Below are 24,933 nucleotides of genomic sequence, written 5' to 3'. Positions count from 1 at the left end.
GACAACCTAGTGGTGGAACACACTTCTCTGCACAATAGACTATATCCATGGCTGGTTCATAGAGTGTCATTTGGATCCTTCCCCCAGACCAGCTTTTCTGAACCACACAAATAGGAGCTATCCTCCAAATACATCCTTCATTCCCATAATCCTCCTAGCCTCAATCTCAATGAATCTGTTACACCCTCATCGTACACTGAAAATGTAGGTGCACGGGTGCTCTAGCTCGCTTACACACACCCCTCCCCTCCAGTCTACCAACTGAACTCCAGTCCAGGCAACACAACCAAGCAAAGTTTTCATTCTTTTTTGTGTTCCTGATGACAACTGAATGCTTCTTGTACGCAGTGCTTATGTTTATATTATTTAAGTAATAAAAAAAATCATTTACGCAATGGCCACCATTTTCCCGTAAGGCTGTATGCTTAGCCTGTTTTAAGTTTCTGTAAGTTTTGAGGAATAGTCAAAAATTATAATTTTATCTTCTCCATAGAAATGGATAACAGGAAAGGCAAAAATGAAAGATCAACTAGTTAGCGAGTGGAAATATGTGCAAAAATCAATTACATCACACATCACATTGCAAAATTAGAAAGACAGTATTATATCTAAACTAGGATGCACAAGGTATAGTTTTAACTGATCACATACCACAAATTTCTACAACACAAACTGAATGAGAAAATATATTGTAAGCATGACCACTACGCACGAAAAAACAGAGGAAGCTTAACTCCAGAACATAATTCAATTATATATGAAGATTGAACACAAGGTTGAGACAAAAAGAAATACAGCCATTTGTCCAATAACTATCTGACCAAAATGTAAGTAAATGAATGTGCCTTGAAGTCTACATACAAAGTCCTTCCATGAAGGCAAGCACACAAGGTATTTTACTGTATCGTAGTTTTGGTCCTGTTGCCTACAAAACATCATTTGCATATGACAATGGCCAAGTCAAATTTTAAGTACACTTCTGTAAGTGATTTCTAGGCATACTTTATACACTAAGTAGTACATATAACACACCTCGTAAATTTAAATATCTTTTAATGGAGCAAAAGCAGTGATGCGGTAAATACGACTTTAGAGGTTTTCCAAAGGTTTTTAACTCAGTAATAGCACTTATGTTTTCAGTAAGTTCTTTTTTTTTAAGTTTGACATCCACGTGAAATGAACCTTTTAGCACAGAGGTGTTGATTTGGGTTCTAAATAATTTTTTTCATTATCTAGTAAACTGATCATGTATATCACAGTTTTTTGCAGACTACATCCTTACCTATTACATTTATTTTAAAGAATCTAGGAGTATTCACCAGGCATACACATGGTAATGGAGGAATACCAGATATTTTAAACAGAGGTCTGCAAGAGTCTCTAATGTTGCATCTAAACAAGATTCTAATGGCACTTTTTTTGTAATTTGAAAGTGCTATTAGCTGTCAGAGTTTCCCCAGAAAGTGACTCCATATTTAAGGTGAGAATGGAAGCAAGTATGGTATGCATTCATTACTATTTTCTCATTACAGCAAGATTTTATAGAGCAAAGAATGGAACATGACTTGCTTAGTTCCGCATTAAGATATTCAATATGCTTGTTCCATTTTACATTGTTCTGCAGCCAAAGACCTAATAATTTGGTTTCAGTACCATAACCAACTACTCTGTCGTTGATAGAAACCAATGGGGTAAACATGTCCTTGCTTGGCGCATTGTGGAATTTTAGTGCAAAGGTTTCTTCACCCATTTACATTTTATTAAAACCTTCCAAAAATTTCATTTCTTGAAATTACGTGGAAAAAGAAATGACTTAGTTTGATAGCAAATTGCAAAATGTCACTGTCTAATAATTCATAATACTCAATAAGCATGTAGCACACCTCTTACATACCACCGCCCCCCCCCCCCCCCCCCACCAAACACACACACACACACACACACACACACACACACACACACACACACAATTATTTTCAGCACTGTCGCCTTCAGCAACTTTTGTGTCTATTTTTGTACAACATAAGTTCACTGTCTTGAGATCATCACCCACAGTTTCAAAATACATATGCTACATCCTCGCTCAACCCCAACGCCCAAGCATATATTACACTTTCTTAAAAATAACACAAAAATGACACCCTAGACTGTTCCCAGTCTTACCTGAAACAGCCAGTTCCGAAGAGCAGATCTCCCATAACCACGTGCATGGCGCAATGTGTAACTGGTAGGAATAAGCCAGAGGCCAAGGTCAACAGCAAACCAAGCACGCTTATCATCATTTGTATGGCAGTTTAGGGCAGAGGTGTCACGGCTCAGTATATCCTCTAGACGTCCATACGGCAGGTTACGGCCATCTGATGAAGTCACAGTTACAAGTCCAAACTGTGCTGGGTTAACCCATTCTGGACTTGTCCTGTAAATATTTGCGTGATTAATGTGTGCCAAGGTTGTCGAAAAAACAAAGTTATAATTTCAGGATCTGTCCTCCAAACAAATTTCAAAAGCTCACTGAGCACAGCATAATAGCAAATATATACCCAAAATAATGAAGACAGGGTGCAGATATTGAGGACATCATTTTAATGTGAGGAAGGCAAAAATTTATTAAATTCATCAAAATTAAAAAACAAAGATACTTTCGTGTTACTACCACGAGGTTCTCAATTAAAGGTATCCGCTCTTAATTGAGACACGAATTAAGTGAAAGTTTAGTACTTGTTACAAAATAAATTACAGTGTTTTAAGTCTGCTGCTTCCTTTCTCTTCCTCTCCAATTCTTCAATATTTGTGCAACAGGCTACAATTAAATTCAAACACAGTAAGGCATCTTAAGCTATATGCTTTTCCCACAGCCCCCTTCTTGAAACTCACTCTGCCCCCCCCCCCCCCAACCACCACCACCAGTGCATCTTGAAAGGCAGACCTGCTTCTCAGATTACCCATAAAGCGCACACAAACAAAGTACACGTGATGCTAAACTCTCCGAGCACTCAGAATCTGATACAGCATTTAGTCTTTGTGTAAGTGCCTGTAGTAACACACTGTGTTGAGATGATGATGACAGCTGGTAACATGAAAATTGGTGTCGGAATGTTTGACTCAAGCAGCCATCTCCTTTATCTATGACCTGCGGAATCCAGAAGAGAAAGTTCTCAATTTTTCTTCTCTTTCACAGTGGGGTGTGTGTGTGTGTGTGTGTGTAGATGTTCTAAGAATGTGGCCTCATGTTTTTTGTACTGTATCTCCAGAAACAGGTGAATTTTAGGACTTCTAACTGAAGTGTACCAACACTATCAGTTTGTTCAAAATACAGTTATTAGATAGGTCAAGCTAAGCAAGTTAGTATCAGAGTTCCATTTTACAGGCAATTTCCCCTTCAGGGATGTTCCTGCCCCTAGTTTCTACATCTACATCTACATCTACATCCGTACTCCGCAAGCCACCTGACGGTGTGTGGCGGAGGGTACCCTGAGTACCTCTATCGGTTCTCCCTTCTATTCCAGTCTCGTATTGTACGTGGAAAGAAGGATTGTCGGTATGCTTCTGTGTGGGCTCTAATCTCTCTGATTTTATCCTCATGGTCTCTTCGCGAGATATACGTAGGAGGGAGCAATATACTGCTTGACTCTTCGGTGAAGGTATGTTCTCGAAACTTCAACAAAAGCCCGTACCGAGCTACTGAGCGTCTCTCCTGCAGAGTCTTCCACTGGAGTTTATCTATCATCTCCGTAACGCTTTCGCAATTACTAAATGATCCTGTAACGAAGCGCGCTGCTCTCCGTTGGATCTTCTCTATCTCTTCTATCAACCCTACCTGGTGCGGATCCCACACTGCTGAGCAGTATTCAAGCATTGGGCGAACAAGCGTACTGTAACCTACTTCCTTTGTTGTCGGATTGCATTTCCTTAGGATTCTTCCAATGAATCTCAGTCTGGCATCTGCTTTACCGACGATCAACTTTATATGATCATTCCATTTTAAATCACTCCTAATGTGTACTCCCAGATAATTTATGGAATTAACTGCTTCCAGTTGCTGACCTGCTATTTTGTAGCTAAATGATAAGGGACCTATCTTTCTATGTATTCGCATCACATTACACTTCACTACATTGAGATTCAATTGCCATTCCGTGCACCATGCGTCAATTCGCTGCAGATCCTCCTGCATTTCAGTACAATTTTCCATTGTTGCAACCTCTCGATACACCACAGCATCATCTGCAAAAAGCCTCAGTGAACTTCCGATGTCATCCACCAGGTCATTTATGTATATTGTGAATAGCAACGGTCCTATGACACTCCCCTGCGGCACACCTGAAATCACTCTTACTTCGGAAGACTTCTCTCCATTGAGAATGACGTGCTGCGTTCTGTTATCTAGGAACTCCTCAATCCAATCACACAATTGATCTGATAGTCCGTATGCTCTTACTTTGTTCATTAAACGACTATGGGGAACTGTGTCAAACGCCTTGCGGAAGTCAAGAAACACGGCATCTACCTGTGAACCCGTGTCTAAGGCCCTCTGAGTCTCGTGGACGAATAGCGCGAGCTGGGTTTCACACGATCGTCTTTTTCGAAACCCATGCTGATTCCTACAGAGTAGATTTCTAGTCTCCAGAAAAGACATTATACTCTAACATAATACGTGTTCCAAAATTCTACAACTGATCGACGTTAGAGATATAGGTCTATAGTTCTGCACATCTGTTCGACGTCCCTTCTTGAGAACGGGGATGACCTGTGCCCTTTTCCAATCCTTTGGAACGCTTCGCTCTTCTAGAGACCTACGGTACACCGCTGCAAGAAGGGGGGCAAGTTCCTTCGCGTACTCTGTGTAAAATCGAACTGGTATCCCATCAGGACCAGCGGCCTTTCCTCTTTTGAGCGATTTTAATTGTTTCTCTATCCCTCTGTCGTCTACTTCGATATCTACCATTTTGTCAACTGTGCGACAATCTAGAGAAGGAAGCACAGTGCAGTCTTCCTCTGTGAAACAGCTTTGGAAGAACACATTTAGTAATTCGGCCTTTAGTCTGTCATCCTCTGTTTCAGTACCATTTTGGTCACAGAGTGTCTGGACATTTTGTTTTGATCCACCTACCGCTTTGACATAGGACCAAAATTTCTTAGGATTTTCTGCCAAGTCAGTACATAGAACGTTACTTTCGAATTCATTGAAAGCCTCTCGCATAGCCCTCCTCACACTACATTTCGCTTCGCGTAATTTTTGTTTGTCTGCAAGGCTTTGGCTATGTTTATGTTTGCTGTGAAGTTCCCTTTGCTTCCGCAGCAGTTTTCTAACTCGGTTGTTGTACCACGGTGGCTCTTTTCCATCTCTTACGATCTTGCTTGGCACATACTCATCTAACGCATATTGTACCATGGTTTTGAACTTTGTCCACTGATCCTCAACACTATCTGCACTTGAGACAAAACTTTTGTGTTGAGCCGTCAGGTACTCTGTAATCTGCTTTTTGTCACTTTTGCTAAACAGAAAAATCTTCCTACCTTTTTTAATATTTCTATTTACGGCTGAAATCATCGACGCAGTAACCGCTTTATGATCGCTGATTCCCTGTTCTGCATTAACTGATTCAAATAGTTCGGGTCTGTTTGTCACCAGAAGGTCTAATATATTATCGCCACGAGTCGGTTTTCTGTTTAACTGCTCCAGGTAGTTTTCAGATAAAGCACTTAAAAATATTTCACTGGATTCTTTGTCCCTGCCACCCGTTATGAACGTTTGAGTCTCCCAGTCTATATCCGGCAAATTAAAATCTCCACCCAGAACTATAACATGGTGGGGAAATCTACTCGAAATATTTTCCAAATTATTCTTCAGGTGCTGAGCCACAACAGCTGCTGAGCCCGGGGGCCTATAGAGACATCCAATTACCATGTCTGAACCTGCTTTAACCGTGACCTTCACCCAAATCATTTCACAATTCGAATCTCCGTCAATTTCCTTCGATACTATTGCACTTCTTATCGCTATAAACACGCCTCCCCCTTCACTGTCCAGCCTATCTCTGCGGTATACATTCCAATCAGAGTTTAGGATTTCATTACTGTTTACGTCTGGTTTCAGCCAACTTTCTGTTCCTAGTACTATATGGGCGTTGTGACCGTTTATTAATGAGAGCAGTTCTGGGACCTTTCTATAGACGCTTCTGCAGTTTACTATTAGCACATTAATATTGTTATTCCTTGTTGCATTTTGCCTACTCCTGCCTTGCCGCGTCTCAGGAGGCGTCTTGTCGGGCCTAGGGAGGGAATTCTCTAACCTAAAAAAACCCCATGTGCACTCCACACGTACTCCGCTACCCTCGTAGCCGCTTCCGGCGTGTAGTGCACGCCTGACCTATTCAGGGGGACCCTACATTTCTCCACCCGATAGCGGAGGTCGAGAAATTTGCACCCCAGCTCTCCGCAGAATCGTCTGAGCCTCTGGTTTAAGCCTTCCACTCGGCTCCAAACCAGAGGACCGCGATCGGTTCTGGGAACGATACTACAAATAGTTAGCTCTGATTCCACCCCGCGAGCGAGGCTTTCCACCTTCACCAACTCCGCCAACCGCCTGTACGAACTGAGGATGACCTCTGAACCCAGACGGCAAGAGTCATTGGTGCCGACATGAGCAACAATTTGCAGTCGGGTGCACCCAGTGCTCTCTATCGCCGCCGGTAGGGCCTCCTCCACATCTCGGATGAGACCCCCCGGCAAGCAGACAGAGTGAACACTGGCCTTCTTCCCCGACCTTTCCGCTATTTCCCTAAGGGGCTCCATCACCCGCCTAACGTTGGAGCTCCCAATAACTAATAAACCCCTCCCCCCGTGTGCCTGCTAGGACCTTGCTGAAGGAAGGTTTCTCATGGATGCCAGTGTATGTTCATGGTGAAAATTGGCTCACAATATTAGCTTCACACAGTTGCATCAGCAGTTAACTCATCAAAATATTTTAGTTATTACAAGAATATTGGACATAATGCTGAAGAACCAATTAAGAAATACAACACACAAAAAACACAACGAAAAGACAATTTAATTTGTATGTAAATAATAGTAACTATTTCACAGCAGCTATCTTTCCAAATATATTGCCAAAAGATATTATCAAATGACTACTGGTGCGAGAAAATTATTAGCCATCTCTATCAGGAAAATCATAAAATTAAGAATGAGTGAATGAGTAGAAAGTTTCAGATATTACCTTTATGAGGATGTAACAGCCATTATTTTGATCTTAGTTATTTCTGAAAAAATATTTTACCATGCAATACTCATACTTAACTACTTGACTTGTTTCCTACATACGAACAAAGCAGAGAATCCAAATATTATGCATTTAACCCTATTTTATGATAAAACTTGTTTCCTACATACAAACAAAGCAGCGAATTCAAATATTATGTATTTAACCCTATTATAAGTATTATTAAAATTATAATTTCATGAAAACTGAAATCTAATGTGAATGTTCACAAAAAGTAAAAATCTTGCTAGCAGCAGCTGTTTGTGCGTGTCAATGATCTGGTTATTATGGAGGAAACACTTATCTAACATGTTAAGAAATGGGGCAGATTGAGAACGGAATCAAATTATCCAAATTTTTAACTAAGATATGAGCAATTAAACATGCTAGTCTTTACAGTACACAGCCTTCAAACATGTTTATGAAACTATTTTTATCTAGGATTTTTAAAAAAAATGATTCATGAACTATGCTGTGAAGCTTATACATCACGAATGGCTTAATTACATAGCCCAACTTACTTTGCATTGGTGCCAATCCAGTAGAAGAGGCCATTTTCATCAAAATCATGTTGCTGCAAGAATGTAATGCGCCCTTGTTCTTTAATACGTCGTACAAAAGAGAAACTTGTACGTTCATAGTCATACCACTGTTTAGCCACCATTTTCAGCAAGTAGCGCTCTAATTGCTGAACAGTTGCCAAAGGTTCCATCTTGAGGCAGCGTCCTGTGCGATCTATCAATGATGATTCACCTGGAGCTTTCTCCAGTCTGAATCGAATACGCCTTGTAAGTATCTGCAAGAAGCATTGAAAACTTATCACTATCCATTCACAAAATGACAGAAATCAAAATTAGTTAGCAGGGTGGGGTCAGATGTTCATGGTAACTTTTTGCAGACTATACAATGACCAGCACACACAATTTTATGACCAACTGAATTTTGGTGGCCAAAAGCTTATTTTTTTACAGTCTTTTTGTTGTGTCTGTCTGTGACTTGGCATCTCCATTGCATAGTGAGTAGCAACTATTCTTTTCATAATATTGTCATATTCCATCCCATACCACATTTTCCATTGTTTGGTTTTGTTTAAGGCTAAAAATAAGTAGATGAGCTAAGCACTCTGGGAGGATTAAAATAGTCAACTTAATAAAACAGGGAGGAAGTAGTATAATACAGAACCTCTTAGTACGAGTACCACATCAATATCAGATACATAGACATAGGCCCTATATGCTAATAAATTAACTTCTAATCTCATAAATTAATCCCTTTGCTTGGCACAGCATGGAAACTGTGAGGGATCACTAAACAGGACCTCTGAATGTCTGTCTTCGTGTGTGCATTTGTAACTAAATTATTATGTAACTTCCGCAATTCATATGTTCTGTGTAAATAAATGTCTATGTTGACTGGTGTTGATCTGTCATTTTATAATTTCTCCAACAGCAAAACGGTTAAAAGCCAGTGACCTTAAATCTGTAGCTGAAACTACGTGTAGCTGAAACTACGTGGTCAGATCTCTTTAAATTAGGTTCATTTGTCATTCCACAGACCCCAGTATGAAATGATTCTTGCGAGTGTGCAAGATGTCAGAAAGTAGAACATAAAAAATAAAGAAGATCTGAACATTAACACTCACTTCCCTGATCATTTGTTAGGAGATTGTCAAGATATGTGAATACATTTCAGTAAACAGGAAATACTAATAATTGTAGAATTAATACACTGTCAGAATGAAACATACTTATGCACTTTTAATGAATTTATCATACACAGAATTCCTAGTAATCTGACTGTTATGACCAAGTACTTTCAAAACTGAAACCTAACCAACATTTTTACTTCAGCTGGTCTAACAATCCCTGTTAAAATATTCATCTACAGAGTAGGCGACGAGGCCTACCAAAAAGTCTTCCAACCTCCGTATGAATTATGTTTCATCTGAATCCAAGTTTTTGATGGCTGCCGCCAATTTACTGAAAATGGGTGTTCCCGAACACTGGACACGTTTCCGACCAAGGTATGTGATTTTAGTTTTATATGTAGATTGTTCTCATTCCTCACATATGACTGTTATGCCTCAACAGCAATTGTACAAGAAACAGTATGTTTTAACCAACATCTCGTCTCATAAAATGAAGTTCTGCAATCAATGTGGTATGGAGATAGCAATGTGTACCATGCCTGTGCCCGTGTACCTGCAACCAAACAAAAAATTAATTACCTAACTATTTTTGAGGTGATAATTTGAACTTTATGAATGCACGCCACATACAACTTTAGCTGTTGCACTTGCAAACTAATTAAATCGCCTTGATCTCGTTCACCAACAATTGCGACACCACCTTCTCCCGACCTGGAAGCAAGTTCTCTCTACAAAGTACACAGATCGTGCAGCATGTGTGGCAAAAGCAGCTGTGAAGTTTATCTGCACAATGAAGTATTATGTTCTCTAGTGTGACTTTATCAAATGACACAACCAGCAGTTAAGTGTTCCTGCACCATTGGTAAGCTTATGATTCATGTAATAGAAACTGTGTTCTCTAGTTTGTCATTTACTGCTTTACACAATACTTCTGGTAAAATTTCTTCTCAAACAACCCCCCACCCCCACCAGCGCGCGCAAAATATTCTTGTTTGTACGTTATTTCTCACTACATTTCCACATGAGAAAACCTCTTCCAAAAATCAAGTGTGTTATGAAATTCTGCGACATTTCAGCAAGCAACATAGTCTCAAGTTTTGCTGCTGTTTATTGGTTGGTTGGTTGGTTTAAAGGTGGGAGAAGGGACCAGACTACGAGGTTGTCGGTCCCCTAATAAAACAATGCCAAAAGAGTAACAATAAAACAGAAGACACATATAACACAAAACGGAAAGAAAGGAAAAGTCACAAGAACGAAGAGAAGGCAACAAACACTAAAACAAACAAAAGAGGACAAGAAAACAACAGAGATGCTAGAAATAGAGGGAGTAAAACATAAAAGCAGATTACAGTGGCTGGTCAACCACGAGAATAAAAAGGGAAAGCCAGCCACTCTGCAACACATTAAAACCTCCACCCTAAAAGCACTAGGGTAGAGGACACACAGGGACAAAGTACATGTGCTAAAACCTATATAGAAATATAAAACCCATTCTCGTGGACAAAACGTAAAACAGGTATTGTCATCCAACACTCAAGGCAGGGTGCTGGGAAAGTGAAAAGTCTGTTGCAGAGCAGCTAAAAGTGGGCATTCCATCAAGAGGTGGACGACTGTCATTTAGGAGCCACATCGGCACTGAGGTGAGTCCTCGCAATGGAGTAGGTAACCATGCGTTAGCCATGTATGGTCAATGCAGAGCCAGCAGAGGGCAACTGATTCCCTGCGAGAAGGCTGCATGGAAGAGTTCCACACATTCATAGCCTCCTTAAAGACACGCAGTTTGTTGTGCATGCTGTTATGCCATTCCGTCTCCCAAAGCCAGAAAACCCTGTGGTGTAAGACAGAATGCAGATCAGCTTCGGAGATGCCTATCTTCAGAAGCGGTTTCCACGTCGCCTGTTTGGCCAGCCTGTCGGCAAATTTGTTGCCAGGGATTCCGACATGTCCTGGGTTCCGCACAAACACCACGGAACGGCGGGACTGTTCCAGGGCATAGATGGCCGCCTGAATGGATGCTACCAGTGTGGCGAGGGTAGCACTGGTTGATAGCATGTAGGCTGCTCAATGAGTCAGTATGCAGGAGAAATGACTCGCCAGAGCACGAGCGGAGGTACTCAAGAGCACGAGAAATGGCCGCCAGCTCTGCAGTGAAAACACTGCAGCCAACTGGCAAGGAGTGCTGCTCAATATGTCCTCCATGAACATATGCGAAGCCTATGTGACAATCAGCCATTGAGCTGTCGGTGTTAACCGATTCAGAGCTCCGGAACACGTCAAAAATCGAGAGGAAGTGACAGTGGAGAGCGGTGAGGCTAACTGAGTCCTTAGGGTGATGCAAAAGGTCCAGACGAAGCTGCAGCCGAGGCATACACCATGGAGACCTACATGAATGGACCACACATAGAGGTGGTAAAGGAAAGGATTCCAGTTCGGAGACAAGGGATTGCACACGAACCACAATCATTAGCCCCAATCTGGGCTGCCGATGCGGGAGATGGACTGCCGCGGGCGGGAAAAGGAGACGGTAATTCGGATGCTCAGGGGAATTATGAATGTGTGCTGAAGAGCTGGTGAGCAGTTGTGCACGTCTGATCTGCAGTGGAGGGGCACCAGCCTCCACCAGGACACTGGTCACCGGACTCGCCCTAAAGGCTCCTGTCGCTCGAACTCCACAGTGGTGCACAGGTTTAAGTAAATGCAACGATGAAGTAAATGCAACGATGAAGGCACTGCCGAACCATAAACCACACTCCCATAGTCAATTTGGGATTGGATAAGGACTCTGTAGAGCTGCAGCAGCACCCCAATTGGTGTTGCTCAGGCAACGGAGGGCACTGAGGTCCTGCCAGAACTTCTGCTTAAGCTGATGAAGATGAGGGAGCCAGGTCAATCGAGCGTTGATAACCAGTCCTAGAAACTGATATGTCTCCACTACATTGAGTGGATCGTCATTAAGGTGAAGTGCAGGATCCGGATGGACGCTACAACACACGACTTTGCGGCTGAAAACTGTAAGCCATTGGCTAGAGTCCATGACTGTGCCTTGTGGATGGCTCCCTGGAGGTGCTGCTCAGCAACAACAGAAATGGAGCAGCAGTACGAAATGTGGAAGTCATTTGCTTACAGAGAAGGTGAGACAGACGGCCCAACAGCTGCTGCTAGACCGTTAATGGCAACTAAAAATAGAGACACACTCAATACAAAGCCCTGCGGGACTACGTTCTCCTGGATATGGATGGAACTAGGGAGTCACCAAAATGGACACGGAAAGAACGGAGCGACAGGAAGTTTTGGATACAAATCGGGAGTGGTCTCCGGAGACCCCACTCATACAATGTGGCAACGACATTATGTCGCATGTCGTGTATGCTTTATGTAAGTCAATAAAGACGGCAATCAAGTGCTGCCGTCTGGAAAAGGCTGTTCAGATGGCAGACTCAATGGACACAACATTATCAGTGGTAGAGCGACCCTGATGGATGCTGCCCTGACATGGAGCCAGCAAGTCATGTGACTCCAGGACCCAACCCAACTGCCGACGTACCATATGTTCCAGCAGCTTACAAATGGATCTGAGCACTATGGGACTTAACATCTGAGGTCATCGGTCCAGCAGCTTACAAAGAACGTTGGAGGTGCTGATGGGCCGATAGCTATTGTAACATTACAGGACATATTGGGACATATTGAAGTATTCGATACTGTAGACTTTTAGGGGATGTCGATACAGATATGAAAAATGTAAAGGGAAACTTTGATGATGTTTAAATATTGTACTGTGTCAATATTAGGACATTTTGCACAGAAAGAACAAAAATAGAATTAATGTAAATATATATTAGTGTTAGTAACCTATTTTCATTCAATTTTGTAATTATATTTCATTTTGTAAAAGAAAGACTCACTGTTTGCTGTAGCTCTGATTAATTGTATAAATTATCAGTTTTGAGCTAAACTATTTCGTATAATATGGACAAGATACTTTTAAAAACTCACCAGCTAAAGAGAACGTCTGTAAATGAACGTTTAATGCACACTTCTGGAACTTTCTATGGAGAAATTCTATATTACGATCGCAAAAATACGAAAACTTGTGAAAACTGTTTCATAACCTAATTTCGAAAGACGATTTGTATCAAGAAATATTGCTAAAAAGGTTTATTTACGTTTTGGAACACAATTTAAATCATTTTACATATAAATAGTTGTTCTAAATCACTCAAGAAATATCCAGAATCAAATGTCAAGATATTTCTGGAAACATCAGTACAAATCTGGTGAAGGTTATCCAGAAGCTGGTAGAAAAATGTTATAAAATTTATTTGGAAATTATGCTTGTAAGAATTTATATGTACTGATCCTTTTACTTACTTTAATCTGTACTAAAATTCTGTAATGTCTAATTTAGTTTTAAGTCGTGAATTACTATCGTATTGTAAACAAAACATTGTAAAAGACTCTCATTGTTTGGAAAGATATTAATACACCTAGGAGTTGTCAGTTGCCAGTTCGGATATGCAGTGCGGTTAGCTCGGAGAGTCAGTTGTTGAGTCTGTGAAGTCTGTCAGTTCTGTTTTGTAAATAAACGTCTGTAATGAAGAATTACTTGTTGTCGTCAATATGAACTCAAGACCTTTTGCACGAAGCAGACACCTCCTAATGCAACGTTTTAATTTGGTTGAGGAAGCTGGGATCGTTATAAGTGCAAACAAATTTAAGTGGAACGTTTTAATTTGGTGTTGAGGAGCTGAAATGTTATAATTTGGTGGAAGAGCTGGGATGTTATAATTTGGAGGCGCCGGAGCTGGGATATTATAATTTGGTGGAGGAAGCAGAGGATATGACGACCACCCAGCGATTCTTCAAAATAAAATACGTCTCTTCTGGGATCACAAGAAGAAAATACGTCTGTTTTGGGACCACAAGAAGAGGATATACGACGGACCAGTCATTCTTCAGAAGTAAATACGTCGATTCTGGGGTCACAAGAAGAGGAGTGAATCAACCGAGCGAAACCATCCTGGAATTGAAAAAATTTCGCAAAACACGGACACCAACGACCGCCGACGGACACTAAGATAAGTACCTGCTTCCTAAAATAATGGAAAAAGACGCAGATTTCAGTATTGACAGCGGTGTAGCGAGTACACCTATAAGGGAAAGTGCTTCTGACAGTGTAGGAATGTTGGAAATGTTAAAACAAATGTTTTCAGAGTTAAACTCGAAGTTGGATAACACAAACTCGAAGATGGACGATTCTCGTGCCGAATTACGTCAACAAATTGAACAGACACAACAACAGATGGACAGGTCGATTTCGAAGGCTGTGTGTGATTTAAAATCAGAAATAAATTCAAATACAGAACAGATTGCTCACGCTAATCAGGTTCTCGAAGAATGGCGAATTACTTTTGAGTCAAACCAAAAAGAACTTAGTTGTCGTGTGGACACAGTTGAGAGCAAAATTTCTGTCCTTGAAACTGATTTAAGTAACGAAATTTCAAATAACCAGTCAAAACTTAAAAAAGTTGTTGATTTTGTAAATGAGGAAAATTCTCAATTGTGAAATGAATTTGACCAGACAAAACGATTTTTTGAAAGCGAAACTGAATCTTTCAAATCTGATTCTGACAAAAAGGTCACAGAAATTTGTAGTAGAGTAGGTAATGTCGAAAAAACTGTAGACAGAAAATTTGTAGAAATACAAGAAACTATGTTGCAAAAAGGTTTTAGTAATAGTTGTAATGGGGTATGGGGAAATTTTCCCATTAAAACTTATCCCGGTGACAAGAATATACACCCAAAAGACTTCATGCAATTCTGCAAGAAGCAGTTCACGTCCATAATGACAGATAGTGTTAAGATAAAATTTGTAAAGAAATTACTTGATGGTGAGGCGCTTTCGTGGGCCAATCAGAATTGTTCCGCGGAAATGTCCTTTGAAGATTTCGAAAAATGTTTTCTAACCAAATTTTGGTCTGAAACTGAGCAAGCTCGAATCAAAAGTGAATTCTTGAATGGTCCTTGTTACAGAGAATCTGATGGGTCAATGAAAGCCTATTGTGAGAAACAGTTGCAAAAATTAGTGCATCTGGATAAGCCATTTGATGAGCTAACTCAAATTGATGCACTAAAACGGAGACTTCCGAAAGGAGTACAATGGGGTTTAGTATATGGTCCAGATGAGTCCATAGAACAATTCTTGAAATATGTGGACAAACTTGATAGAGCCTTTGAACAAAACAACAGATTTAACGACTTTGTAGGTTCATCACACAGAGGGTGGGAACCGAACCGTGGAAATAATAACAATGATAGTGAACGAAGAAACTTTAACAACAACAGGGATAATTATAATAGCAATGACAGAAGAAATTTTGGTAGGAATGATCAGCACTTTAATTAAAACAGAGAATGGGAAAATCGAAACAGGTCCTGGGGTAATGACATGAGAGAAGGTAACCCGAGGCAGGGAAACGACAGACATAGGCCTTTAAACGACTAAATGCTCCATTGGGAGTCTGTCAGTTCGGGGCAAGGAATTTTCAAAATCAGGCTAATTTCACCCGGAACAGACAGCACTATAATCAGAGACCTAACCAGTATAGACAGTATGCTTATGATCGATCTGTAGATAGAGGTAATGAAAAAATTAAATTTGACAGGAAATTTTGGAATGTCATCAGAGAAAATACTAGAAACAACTGTAATAGGAACCAGGCTACCTTTGATGAAGTAGGCTTAGAAGATGATATAATTGCAAATTTATATAATCAAGAAGAAGCACCTAATGCTGAAATGAAAGGTAAGGATAACTTTGATAATTTTGGATTGTACAAACTTATGTGTGGTAATGTTTTAGATGTAAGTTGTCATAATGATGTTCGTACTGAAGTTTCTGGAAAGTCTGATATTCATGTGGATGTGGTTGGTGAAGATGGTGTTGTGAGTAATGTTGGTGATACTAGTAGTGTTTGTAGTGTAAGCTCAGGCAATGATGATGATAATGTTGAAGAGCTGGGATGTTATACTATCCATATCAAGTGGGTTTTTATTGGGTTTGAGTACCAGAATGACGGTGCTCTCCCACCACAGGGATGGAAAGATGCCATCACACCAAAGCCAGTTGAAGATGACGAGAAGATGTCGCTTGTAGTCAGATGAGAGATGTTTAATCATCTGGCTGTGGATGTGATCGGGTCCAGGAACTGTGTCGGGGCAACATGCAAGGGCACTGAGGAGCTTCCACTCTGTAAATGGGGCGTTACAGGATTCACTGCAGCATGTACTGAATGAGAAGACATTCCCATCCAGCTGCCGTTTGAGTGTGCAAAAGGCTGGGAGGTAATTCCCTGACGCAGAGGCTCGAGCAAAGTGCTCAGCAATCGCATTTGCGACAGTACATAACTTGCCATTTATTGTAACACTGGAGACAGCTTTTGGGGCCCGGTACCCGAAAGGACGTTTGATCTTTACCCAGACTTGGGAAGTTGACGTATGGCACCCAATGGTGGAGGCATCTCTCCCCCAACACTCCTCCTTCCATTGTTTAATAAGGTAGCGAACACTGGCACGGAGCCATTTAAAAGCTATGAGGTGCTCTAGGGAAGGGTGTCGTTGTAGAGCTCACCGATGCTCCTTAATTGCTTCAGCGAATTCTGGCAACCACCAAGGGACTGTCTTATGCTTCAGGCAGCCTAAGCGATCCCTGTGTGATCAGGGGGCTACAACCAACAGGGTATATGGCGGCCCCACCACAACGGAAAGTTCCCCAGCCCACCTTGTTCAAAGCCCATCTGGGCAGACATCCGTGATGCGGATCACACTTTCTGCCACAGAAACAATTGTGCTATTCACCTGCTCAACCATCTCATCGATGTTACCTTGTGGGGGAGATTCAGTGGTGACAGCAGAGGTGAAAGTTAACTCCCCACGTATGCCAAGGGGTAGATGCCCATCCCCCTGGGGCATCGGGATTCCTTGCAATGGCCATCCTGCCAGGTGGCCTTTGCTGCGGCTGCGTGTCGCCCGTGGGGAGGGCGCCTGGTTGTAGTAGATGGCAAAGGGCAGTAGATACATGGAAAGAATATGTTGCACCTCAAGTGGGACAATGTAGCCGAGTGATTTTGGTGAAGTATGTTAATTCAACTATCTTATTCCATGAGCCTCATCATGAAAAGAAGCCTTCAAGGAAGTGGAATGAGACAAGTTATATGTAAACATGAAGAAGCAACCACTGCAAGGTACTTCTGTGAAGTATACTAACAATTTATTGTGAGTACCACTAATTTACTCACCGTAATAACTATGTGAAGCACTTTAAAATATTTTTATGGATGTTCAAAAGCTAAACTGTTTTTATGTGCCCATTTACTGAGTATTGTCTCAATTGAGGAGCATTTTTCAAAACTCTACAAAAATCAAAATGTAATTCTTTGAGGAAACACATTTTTAAAGTATCATATCAAAATACTAATTACATAAACAAGATAATTTAACAGTTACACAGCTTTTGCAGGCGTGATTCTGACATTGTGTTTGACTTTTCTAAAATTTTCATTGTTTCTTTCATAATAGAGGAATGAAGTTTCCAAGATTTTCAATAGTCAATAAATGCAAGATGGAAGTTAAAAGTTTTGTCTATACACATTCAAAATAATTTTTTCGTTTCTTTTTATTTTTAACATTTATTACATTAGAAGGTACTTTACTGTTCATTTTGTATAGAAATACTATAATGCACCATGATATTACACTCCAATATCATACTTTCCATAAATGTTTGACAGGCAGACGTGGAAAATAGCAACAAACACTTCTGAAATATAACAGAAAACACTGGGTACAACAACACTAATATGGAAATCTACTGCTCACTTTCAACAATGTCCTTATAAAAATCTTCTTCTCCTTCTGGTATGTTAAAATGCCTAAGACCTGTTTTTCTTTTCCATACTGGCCACATTCTCCTTTACCAAGGTGGCTGCTTGCCTCACTTCCTGGCTGCTGTTTCTGCATTTCTGTCCCTCAACCTCTCCTGAGCTTCCACCATAAGTGTCCAATACTGACAAAAATACTCTGTATCAGACTTTTTGCCATCACTCACTGAGCTGTTATTTTGAAAAGCACCTTAGATCATATACTGGAACTAATATCCTTTGTCTCCCAAACTTTAGCAGCTTGATGCCATATTGTTCCAGCGCTTTATAGGACTCAGTTTGTTAAAGAATACTTCCTTTTCCTGTTGTCTTTAGCCCTCTACCAAACACTCCGTCAGTGCTACAGCCATGACCAAAAATAGGGAAATAATGTATCAGCTTATTAAATTTTCTGCTTTCGGACACAAAGGTCATTAGTGCACACGAAATTACTTTAACTGTTTTGACTGGTAGAAGACTCAGAAAATAACCGAATTTGGACTATTTTCTGGCTGGAGTGCCTCAAGGTTTTTGGGAAAACCTAATAGAGTAGATACTACTTAGTTACATACTTTCTGTCCTCCTGTTTCAAGTGAGGTATAAAAAGCAGTCCTTTTCTTTGTCTGTGCTCACGAATGAACCCTAGTGTACAAACTGTATAGACAATCCTGGCTTGAGTAGGATACTTCATCAATGGAGAGCTTTCATTTTAGCTTATTCTCTTTTATATCTAATTATACTGTAACCACATTTGTATTTTCCTCCTCCATTACTGCATTGAACTTTCTTTACACACAGTTTGTGGAAGCTGTGATTTGTTGTTAATTGATTCGTTTTTTCCAGATCTTGGTCCTTTTGAGAGTGTTTTTGGACATCCCTGATGATGTTTCAAATGTTGCGGTACATACAGGTGCTGTCTAGCCATGTTGTTCCTCATGCTGTATTCTTCCTTTTTGCTTCTTTACTGATGCTCCTTCTCCCTGAAAAACCTTGCTCGAACTGAGCAATAATCAGAAAATGTTGATGTATAAACAATTAATTTACTTCTGATGTTGGCAATGGTGGCAAGTGCTTGTCTACAGTTTATTTTCTATTTTTATGCAGAAAATTCTCCCATTATCATTGTCGGCAACATCCTAGAATGTTATTTTCGCTTGAAGTCTCTCAAGAGCCCCACACAGTTTGCATTTATTGACTTTTGCGTTAAGTGGCTGAGGACAAATATCAAGTGTTTTACAAAAACTCTTGGTTTTCAACGCCCTGTAACTGTAAATATTGGCTTTTGACGAAACTGTTTCAACAGGTTATGCATGGTACCAGGATTGATTTTTAACTACAAAAAATAAATTTTGGAAAATGGGTCATTTATTGACTTTCGAAGGGGGAAAAAAAGGAAAATTCTCCTCAATCATATATCTTTACTCTGGCTGCTGTTTGAATTCCATCCAGAACTTTCCAGTGCAGTAATAACAAAGGTGGTTCAGGTGCAATCCACTAATATGTATTCTTCCTCTTTTTGTTACAACCATTTTCTTCTCAGTTTACAGATTGGAAAGCTGCTTGAAACAGTTTTAATGGTATGGGATATTTATGCCCAATTATTTCTTCAATTCTGAACTTCCCACAATTCTTAAGACATCTAGAAGAAGATATTAGAAAACTAATGAACACACACATCAGTGCTCTTAGGTTCAATGAACGCTTTGCTCTTCAAGGATATTAGTACAGACTGTTTAAGATGAATCAAAAATTTTGCTCAAAAACATATGAATCCCAGATAAATCAGCAATTATACTCACTGCTCCATTATATAACTTTGTTCATGAGTCACAGACAGTTCACTGTACAAAGTTTGATCGATCCAAGTTTGATGACAACAGAAAAGAGAAAAATATGTGAAGCTGTTAACACAGTATGCTACAATACTGAGATACAGAATAGTAAGTTGTTTCAACAAAAAAGGAGAAATAATATTTTTCTGTCAATAGAGAATTGCAGCTACTAGACTTACAGATGCACAATAACCAACATCAATAACACATAGGTTCAACTTTTCCTGGAAACCATTGCGTGTTCGAAATTTTTCCTTAACTGGATCACTTTCCTGGATGTTCCCTGAAGATAGCCAGCAAGAGATCTGCTTAAAGAAAAATTACAAATGTTTTCAGGAAATGTCAAAGCTGGAGACAGGAAAGGTGTGGACTCTAGAGGAAAGACCAACACTGGACACGAATGCAAGAGAATTGGAGGGGGGTGGGGGGAGCAGTTAAAGCTCAGAAAGAGAGCCAGTTGAACTGATGTGGTCCCTAGTCGATCAAAATGGAGAGAGAAGGGCAATAATCAAAAGTTTGTTTCCATAAGGAAATAGAAATACTATTTTTGTCAACAGAGAGACCCAGCTACTAGACTTATAGTTGTACAATTACTAATATCAATAATATTGTAAAGTTAGGCAGAAAAAGTTCAGTTTATGATTGTACAGTAAAAATTTTAAGTAGGGGGAGAAAAAAAAATTCAATCTGAAACTGTGGAGGGCCTCGGAAGCCCGAGATTAACAGAATTACACTTAGTTAAAACATGGAGTGTGACACTGTTTTCATGCTTTATACAAATACTACATTACTAATAATTCTAGAAGAAAAAGCTCATCTGCTTTCCACCAGGAATAACAACTGGTGTTAACATAATCACAAAAACTGAAGTTTAAAGACGTTGCAGTTATTACTACCTTTACGTCAAATATTCTGTCAATTTTAAGTTATATTTGACTACATGATATAGCGACAAGCTAAGCTAAATTTCTTCACAAAAGCACTTGTGGCCAAACTAAAACAGTGGTGGAAAGCTATCTCATAACACCGCATGTTTGCTTGGGCCAATACCTATTTTCTACCAACTTTATACTTTGTCCAGCAAAACTGTACAGCTGTAAAGTCTTATTCTATTCTCCTCCCACCTCTTTTTTTTTATTGGTCTATAGCAAAATGTTTCAATGGAAGTGATACTATAGGGCTGGTATACCACATTTGAGTCACCTGATGTTAATCAATTAATTCCTTTTCCAAATATTCTGTCCACTTTGCCGAAGTGAGTAACCAACTGACAAGTACACAAATTTTAATTAGAATGCTTAGCTTCGAAACTTGAATGAGGACATTTCTAAGGAAGAAAACTGGCAGTCTGCAAAAGCAAAGACATACTCCAAGATACTTTCAGGAAAAATTGAAATAATGGGATTTATATCACTTACCTGCAGCCCGTATCCTGAGCCAGGATTATCATAGAGATAAATGGGCAATTTCTCTATTGATTCGAGAACGGCAACCAACTTGTGCACCAGGACAGACACTGAATTCACACCTGAATCTTTGTCCTAATAATAAAAGAGGAACATATGAAACCGCTTCAAGTAATTACAACAAAAATATTATATTATTCAAATGTAATCAATTACAGTCATGTTTTCTCCCCTAGATACTAATGCTGAAATTAGAAAGCCTTGAAAATAAACAATAAAAATAAACTTCCATCTCAGAGGAGAAGTGCGAAAACTCACTTTTGCAACTAAATTATAATCAACAAAATTTTTAATGTTTCAAAACACATTAGTTGCTCAATAATTATTATTATTTTCCTTGGTGCATTACAGGGAAAGTCACTAGGAGCAAAACTTAAGTTTTAAGGACAAGGATAACATCTGATCCACTTTAAAACTATTACCCTATTGTCCACACCATAAGAAACAATGTTTTTTTCTATTTTTTCATCAAAAGGAAAGGCTCATGGGCTAATCTGTTGTTTCCAGACTTGTAGCTAAACACACAATTTTAATAAGACTGAAAAAGCAAGCTTATTTACCCATAAATGGTGGCAGTAATCATCGTAACACTATGAATATTAACATTTTTATTCTAATTTTTCACCATCAGGTGATAACCGGAGGGGAAAGGGGCAAAAATGAAACAGTTATGCTCAGAATACAGTAAATAAAGTAGAGCATCAATCATCTGAATAATGATCAAGTGACACACAATTTAACCGAAACTGTTCCAGACAGCAAATTTAACATTGCGTATGCACCCTGAAGTTCTGCTGGCATTGGACTGGCTCCACTCTGGGCTGGCCAATCTGGCATTTTACCACTTCCTGCCAACCAATACACTGATAGTAACTTAGCAATTTTCAAAATTCGAAGAATGCAATCAGGAAAATATTGAAGACTGGCTTGAGTGCAATAGTGATGAACCCGACTATCAAGTACTGGCAGATGGGGAAATAACTGTCAGTGTCATCGACGACAGACACCTATCGGTTTCATCGATGACAGAAACCCTACAGTTGTGTCGGTACAAATATCTCTATAGCAATGCCTCAGTACTGTCACATCGCTATAGACGGCTACTGTCTCTGCCTGCAGCTGTCGGCATTTCACAGTTGAAAGCTGGCAACAGTGCTACAAGCTGTCAGGGATCTACTTACAATGTCTCGACTAAAGGAGAACAACTGTGCTGTAAACAGTCCATCCAGTGGGGATGCCTTGAGACAGCTGTGAACTGTTCACAAGAAGAAAAACCCGATGTTGTCCTGTTGTTGTCTTTGAAACATTAGCGAGATTTAGCAGTAGAGAAGTGTCTCAGCTCTGAAACAAATCCATATTAAACTGGTGCCCTCTTTTTAATGGTCATCTGCAATTTTCAAACCATTTATGCAGTGTTCAAAAATGGCTCTGAGCACTATGGGACTTAATTTCTGAGGTCATCAATCCCCTAGAACTTAGAACTACTTAAACCTAAATAACCTAAGGACAACACACATCCATGCCCGTGGCAGGATTCGAACCTGCGACCGTAGCGTTTATGCGATGTTATTTGTAAGATGTGTTGGACAAAACATATTTACAGTTTTGTGTTAAATTCAGTGTTTGTTTGTTTCAAATTTCTATGAATATTAGCTTAGTATGTTTTTGTAAATGATCGATAACCTGAAAAATCTGATTCTTTTAAACAACCAATGCTCTAGAGTACTCCTGTCAGTGGGAAGAGGAATGAAGCAATGTAGGAAATAGACAAACTTTGACGTTAGCAATGCTGAAAAGACAAAAAGTAATGAAAGGCAATGATGAAAATGGAAGGGAGAGAGGGAAAAAAAAATGGCTTGGAGCAAGAAGTGTGGGCTCAAAATAAGAAGAGCATGCCAACAGTGAATCATTTACAAACTGACTACACATCACAATGAAACCTTTTTCTTGTATCTTATACTTTCACGGTATTAAATATTTTGGAGCACACAATAAAGGTTTTGCTTTTTTTTCATCTTATTTTCATTACGTGATGTCAAATGTCCGTGAGATGGTGTATTAACGAGTAATCAATGATAGCTCCATCTTAACTAATTCCAGACTCTCCATAACAAAACAATATAGGGGTGAATCAGGCTATGCTTTGATGACTGGCAACTGTTTCTAATGCACTGTGTTGCTGCAAAATACAGATCTGCAAATTTTATATGTCACTGATTTCCTCAATGTCATATATTGACTTTTGATCTGGAATGTAAAGGTCTGACAACTTTTGCTGTAAATGCAAAATTTTTGTCAAATGCTTTACAAATGGATGTAGGACAACAGGTTTGCCATTTTGACACACTAGTTGTGTCTTATCCAACATCCCATACCTGAGGCACATTTGTGCACAATACAGAAGTTTCCTCTCATCCCCCCTCAACCCCCCCCCCCCCCCCACACACACACACACACAAATATATACAAGTTTTGGGAAGCTCTTAAGCCAGGAAAATAATGGAGGATGGTAGCGGCCGTACGTGGCGGTGGTGGATGGAGGATCTTGTAGGAGGAGATGGAAATATCCCACAAGAAGCATTGTAGGAATAGGTATGTGCGAGGACAGGTCCTGGCAGCCCAACAGGAGGAGGCCATCAGATTCTGTATTGTCTTCACTGAGATAATTATACATGGACGGCTAGCTCAGCTGTGAATTGTATTTTATTATTCAAGTCTACTCTTATCTACACACTTGACATGTATCTTAATGCATGTGTACCTGAAAACACCGTTTAAAAACTCTGATTCGCTGCTTCTGCAGGCGTGCTGTGGTGCGCGAGTGCTGGCCCTGATCCCAGTAACTCGTAGCTAAAAGTTGCAATAGCGCCTGAACAAGGCCCGATGAGTGCAACTCGTAGGCTGACACCAGACCTTCTTCCTGCAGAAGAGCTGTCAGTTCACCCAGAGCAGAACGGAGATTATCACGCCACGCATCGCCACCACGCATGTGCTGTAATTTGAAAGAAAGGCAATAATTACATAACAACACACTGAAACAGAGAACTACAAAGAAGGTAAAGCACTAACTCTGGTGGAGCTTTATAAGCACAAATAAATAATCAGAAATTCTGAGTAGCTTAGGCTTTTTTCTCGTACATGTAAAAAACATGCATGTGCACTCACCCTGCAACTACTGTTTATGAGTGGATGTCTATCACATCAGAGATGTTAAGACACACGAGCCAAAGAGAGGGTAGGGAAATACTGAGAAGTAAAATAAAGGTTGCTCTCATTGCCCTTTCACAGTTTCTCTCTCATCATCCTCAGACAATTACCTTGTCACTATGGAAACTATATCAAGCACAGCAATGACCTTTCCACAATGGAACACAACCTATCCTAACATAATTGACATCAACTATATCTTCTGCTTCCTTATCTTCCACAATAATCACAATCCGACCCATAATTATTTCTTGTTTGAAGGTGAAATTCCCAAACAAATTCTATAAACTGCTTTTATGCCTGACCCAACATTTTCTCCAATACTTCCTCACCTCCTACTGCCCTACATGTCTTCCCTGTTCTCAACGAGCGAAAACACACCCCCATCTGCTACATGGGCAACTGTTGAACAGTGTGTGTGTGTGTGTGTGTGTGTGTGTGTGTGTGTGTGTGCGCGCGCTTGTTTTTTGTTTGTTGTACCTACTATGGCAGTTGTGACACTGTAAAATACAGAAATATAGGATGCAAAATATACAGTGAAACCCCACTTTTACACTTTTCAAGCAACTTCAAAAAAATGGTGTAAAATGCGGGCAAATGT

The 24,933-nt window shown here is 40.0% G+C and overlaps 1 protein-coding gene across 8 annotated transcripts in view; it reads right to left on the bottom strand.

Moving 5' to 3' along the window:
• LOC126279069 (E3 ubiquitin-protein ligase HECTD1) overlaps positions 1-24,933 on the bottom strand; it is a 311,851-nt gene that overhangs the window by 158,415 nt on the left and 128,503 nt on the right. For all 8 annotated transcript variants that reach the window (XM_049979517.1, XM_049979523.1, XM_049979518.1 and 5 more), the window contains 4 exons: positions 23,887-24,117; positions 21,078-21,200; positions 7,783-8,057; positions 2,164-2,416 (listed from right to left, as the gene is read on the bottom strand). In XM_049979517.1, coding sequence (XP_049835474.1) covers positions 2,164-2,416; positions 7,783-8,057; positions 21,078-21,200; positions 23,887-24,117 — 882 coding nt within the window. The remainder of the gene's footprint in view (positions 1-2,163; positions 2,417-7,782; positions 8,058-21,077; positions 21,201-23,886; positions 24,118-24,933) is intronic.

This window comes from Schistocerca gregaria, chromosome 6, assembly GCF_023897955.1.
Source record: "Schistocerca gregaria isolate iqSchGreg1 chromosome 6, iqSchGreg1.2, whole genome shotgun sequence".
Classification (NCBI taxonomy): domain Eukaryota; kingdom Metazoa; phylum Arthropoda; class Insecta; order Orthoptera; family Acrididae; genus Schistocerca; species Schistocerca gregaria.
Note: the sequence above shows the minus strand (reverse complement) of the source record. Positions and strands in the feature narration are given on the sequence as shown.